The 3807-nt window shown below is 36.2% G+C and overlaps 1 protein-coding gene across 1 annotated transcript; it reads right to left on the bottom strand.

Moving 5' to 3' along the window:
* Positions 744 to 3011, bottom strand: LOC107613871 (IRK-interacting protein). Its single transcript, XM_016316047.2, has 2 exons — positions 2553 to 3011; positions 744 to 2389 (listed from the first exon to the last, which is right to left on the bottom strand). Exons 1-2 carry the CDS (start codon positions 2799 to 2801, stop codon positions 872 to 874), a joined length of 1767 nt encoding a protein of 588 aa, XP_016171533.1. The 5' UTR covers positions 2802 to 3011; the 3' UTR covers positions 744 to 871.

Genomic DNA, 3807 nt, shown 5'->3' on the forward strand with positions numbered 1-3807 from the left:
TCAAATCTCAAATCTGATCTAATCTAATCTAATAAGATCAAATCTGATTTAAATTAGTTATTATGTTTTTAAAGATTCTAATTTAAATCAAATCTGATAAAATCTAATAAGATCAAATCTGATTTAAATTAATTATCTAGAAGATTTTAAATTTATATCAAATCTGATCTAATCTAATCTAATAAGATCAAATCTGATTTAAATTAGTTATATGTTTTTAANATTTTTAGAGATTTTAAATTTATATCAAATCTGATCTAATCTAATCTAATAAGATCAAATCTGATTTAAATTAGTTATTATGTTTTTAAAGATTCTAATTTAAATCAAATCTGATAAAATCTAATAAGATCAAATCTGATTTAAATTAATTATCTCATATTTAGAAGATTTAAATTAAGCTATCTTATCTTTTAGTTAATTTTTTTTTTTGGTAAGCGAATTGGACAGCCCAATCCTAGACAATTTTAGTTAGTTTATTAGGACCTATCTAATAGGAATTGGTTAATACCCTTATTCCAAGGCCCAATAGGAGTTGAACTTATAGAGGCTTAAATCCTAATAAAAGTTCCATCACCCAAAAGAAAAAACAAAGATTCAGCGTTAGTTAGAAACTGTTGAGTTTGTTATCCATCAATCCATGAACGTCAACTAATTGAGAGGTTTCTTTTATTTTCTTCCTGAAGCAAATCAAGTTACAAGGAAATAGAATTTCACTCAGCCTCATAAAATGTAGTTGGGAATGGATACAACAAATTTGAGCCATTATTAATTATGACATTCAATTTAGGATAGTTACAAACTTGAAGAGATAGTCTAAAGTACAAAAGCAAAATAAAAAATGCACACTAACACAGATACGACTTAATAATTAAGGTGCAGACTTGTGCCTGCAAAGAACTTTACACCTTAAGATCCTATCCTGAACATAAAATCCTGGATTCACCATGATCTTAACCCTATTTGGACCCTGTGATCTCTGCTTATCATTAACCATATCTTCCATGTATTGAGGATCAAAGCTCCTATTCTCTTCTACCCTTAAGATTCCCAATGGAGGGTTGAAAGAAAATGCCAACAAATGCAGCAACCATATGCATTTTGCTGCCACAAAGAAAGCTTGAAGAAGTTGCTCTGGCCAAGGCCTAGTCCAATTCAGTAATGTGATTATACCACTCATTTTCTGATCACAGAACTTGCTAAATTCTTCACTGTAATACTTTGTACCCTTCTTCAACACTTCATTCCAGCTCAAGTTTCGCAGCGCCACGAAAGACGAGAATTGCGCCTGCCTGTCCTGCCTAGGATCCAAGAACTTGGCACAGCCATTCTTCTGGAACACGCAATTCTCAAAGTCTTGGTAGAGAGATTGGTTTATGAAGGATTCAAAATGATACAATACTGCTTTTGAGTACTTTGAATTGAGTGAAAGCCTGTATGGTTGAAGAAGCAAGTTCAAATTGTGAATCAAACATTGATCAGTTTCTTCAACTTGGCAGATAAGTGTCTTGCAGAATTGCTTCACTGATAGCCTCGATTCGGATACCATCTGCAGGAATCCCTCAACCATGACTTCTTCATTCACAGGCATCAAATTCTCTTCTCCATTGCTCCCCTCATGTAAAGCTCCTCTCTGTGTTGACTCTTTTCTTGCCACACCATGCTTCAATGCATTCTTCAGCTCCTCACAATAGTTCTCCAAGTATTCCAGCTTCTGCTTGAGTTCCCCCAATGAAGTTCTCATCTCAGAAACTTCCATTAATGCTGCATCCCTACTCTCATTTGCTTCCATTAACTCCCTCTTGAGTGTCTCAATTGAAACTATTCCCATGTCCTTAAGAACTTGAGAAACTTCCTCAGATTCAGTTCTGTTTGGGGAACTCATCATCACATTCTTGCTATGCTTCTTCTTGAACCGAGGAAATAGCCATGACATAACACCTTTACTTTTAGGCTGTGTTTGGAAAGAAGCATGAGAATCAGTGAGTGGAACAACAATGTTGGAGCTTCTGCTGTTCCTTGTGCTCTCAAATTCACTAGTAATGATAGCAGGCTTGCACCGATTGCACGACGAAACCGGCCTCAAATCTTCCAAGCTGTTCCTTCTTCTTGATTTAAAGTAGTCATTGGCAGGTGAGGATTGAAGAACTGTGATGTTGTTTGCACAAGAACCGGTCACGGATTTGCTATCTTCAGCAGAACATGTGTGAGAATCTAAGTTGGAGAAACCAAAAGGTAATCCCTTTCTTGAACATGATTTCTCTTTGTAATCTGGAGCAATGTTTTCCATGGTGGTGTTTCCTCCTTCTAAGGGGCTCTCATCCCAACTTTCCGATCTTGTTGGGTTCTGATGATGATACCCTCCTGCCAAAGGGTCATCTTCATAGCTCTGTCAATGATACATAATATTCATCACAAAAGCAAGACAAAGCAAAAGCTTAAAACAAAAACAAAAGTCAACTCCTTTCTTGGTTTGTTTCTAGAAATTAAACAATGGTGAGGGTGAAAATGGCATGATGAGAAGCAAGAAAGTGAAGGAGAATTGGTCATACTGGTGTGAAAACAGGGTAATCATGAGCAGAGTAGTGAGAAGCAGGGGAAGGTGATGGGAATCTAGCATTGGCAGGGCTACTTCCTTGTGTCAAAGCAGCATGTAGTGCTCTTAGCTCCACTGCTTTGGCTATGGCTGTTTGGATTTCTTCTCTGCTTATTTCAGGCTTGCCATTGTTGTTGCTCTTATGATCTTCAAAAATCTGTGCAGTGCTCATGGTGGTGGTGGTGGTAGCAGTTGCATCCATCATGAAAAACAGAGGAAACAACAAAATGAAGCATGTAAATGCTGAGAAGATAATATGTGCAGTTATGCACTGGAATATGTTTTTATATTATTATTATAATAATAATATGGTAAGAAATTTTTTGTTGAGAATTGAAGGAAAAAAAGATGAGTAACATGTGGTATCCAACGGTTGGATTTGGTTCTAAGGTTGTGTGTATCTATGGTTGGAATAGGATCTTGGAGAACCATATCTATTTCCATGTTTTAGTAAGTTAGGCATAATCTCAAAGGCACCATAACATTCACCTATTAAAAATTATTGGTCCCCAAATTTTCACATATATATCCCCCCGGCGCCCCCAGCAATGTGTGACTAGTTTACCAATATGCCCACATGCGAAAAGTTACCTTAAACCAGAATTTGGTATTTGCTTTTGAACCAAAATTGAGAAGTTTCATTTGATTCCATTGCATTCCAACCACTATTATCCCACAATCCTAAGGTCAAGTGACACAGCTTTCAGTTTGTGGACAACGTCAAATGTCAACAAGATGTTGCTTTAATACTCATTCACTTAACACTTTGTGTGTGTAATCATGACATGTCTATGTTGCTCTTCTGAAACATTGTTCAAAAAGTTATCAAGTACTTCTTCCCCTTTTACACGGGGTTGGTGAATTTGCCTAATTCAGCCTCCCTGCTGTAATTAATTCTTAAAACACTTTTTTAATCTCATCATTCTCCTATCATATATGTAGCATGTAGTAACAAACACGAGCCTTGTGATTTAGTAGTTAGTTTATTAGCTTAAATAAGTATCGAAAGTTTGAATTTCGCTTTGTGCATGCAGCAATTCATTAGCTAGCGACAAAAAAAAACACGAGCCTCGTCATTTTTTCCTCCCATGCAAAACCTACGTGCTGATGACTCTTCATGAAGTTTAAGATCATAAACTTGTCCCTTGAACGAAAGGTCACTGAACATTTTCGAGAGCGGGGTAAAAAAGTAAATAAAACACTAATCATAT

The sequence above is a fragment of the Arachis ipaensis genome, chromosome B08, assembly GCF_000816755.2.
Source record: "Arachis ipaensis cultivar K30076 chromosome B08, Araip1.1, whole genome shotgun sequence".
NCBI classification, from domain to species: domain Eukaryota; kingdom Viridiplantae; phylum Streptophyta; class Magnoliopsida; order Fabales; family Fabaceae; genus Arachis; species Arachis ipaensis.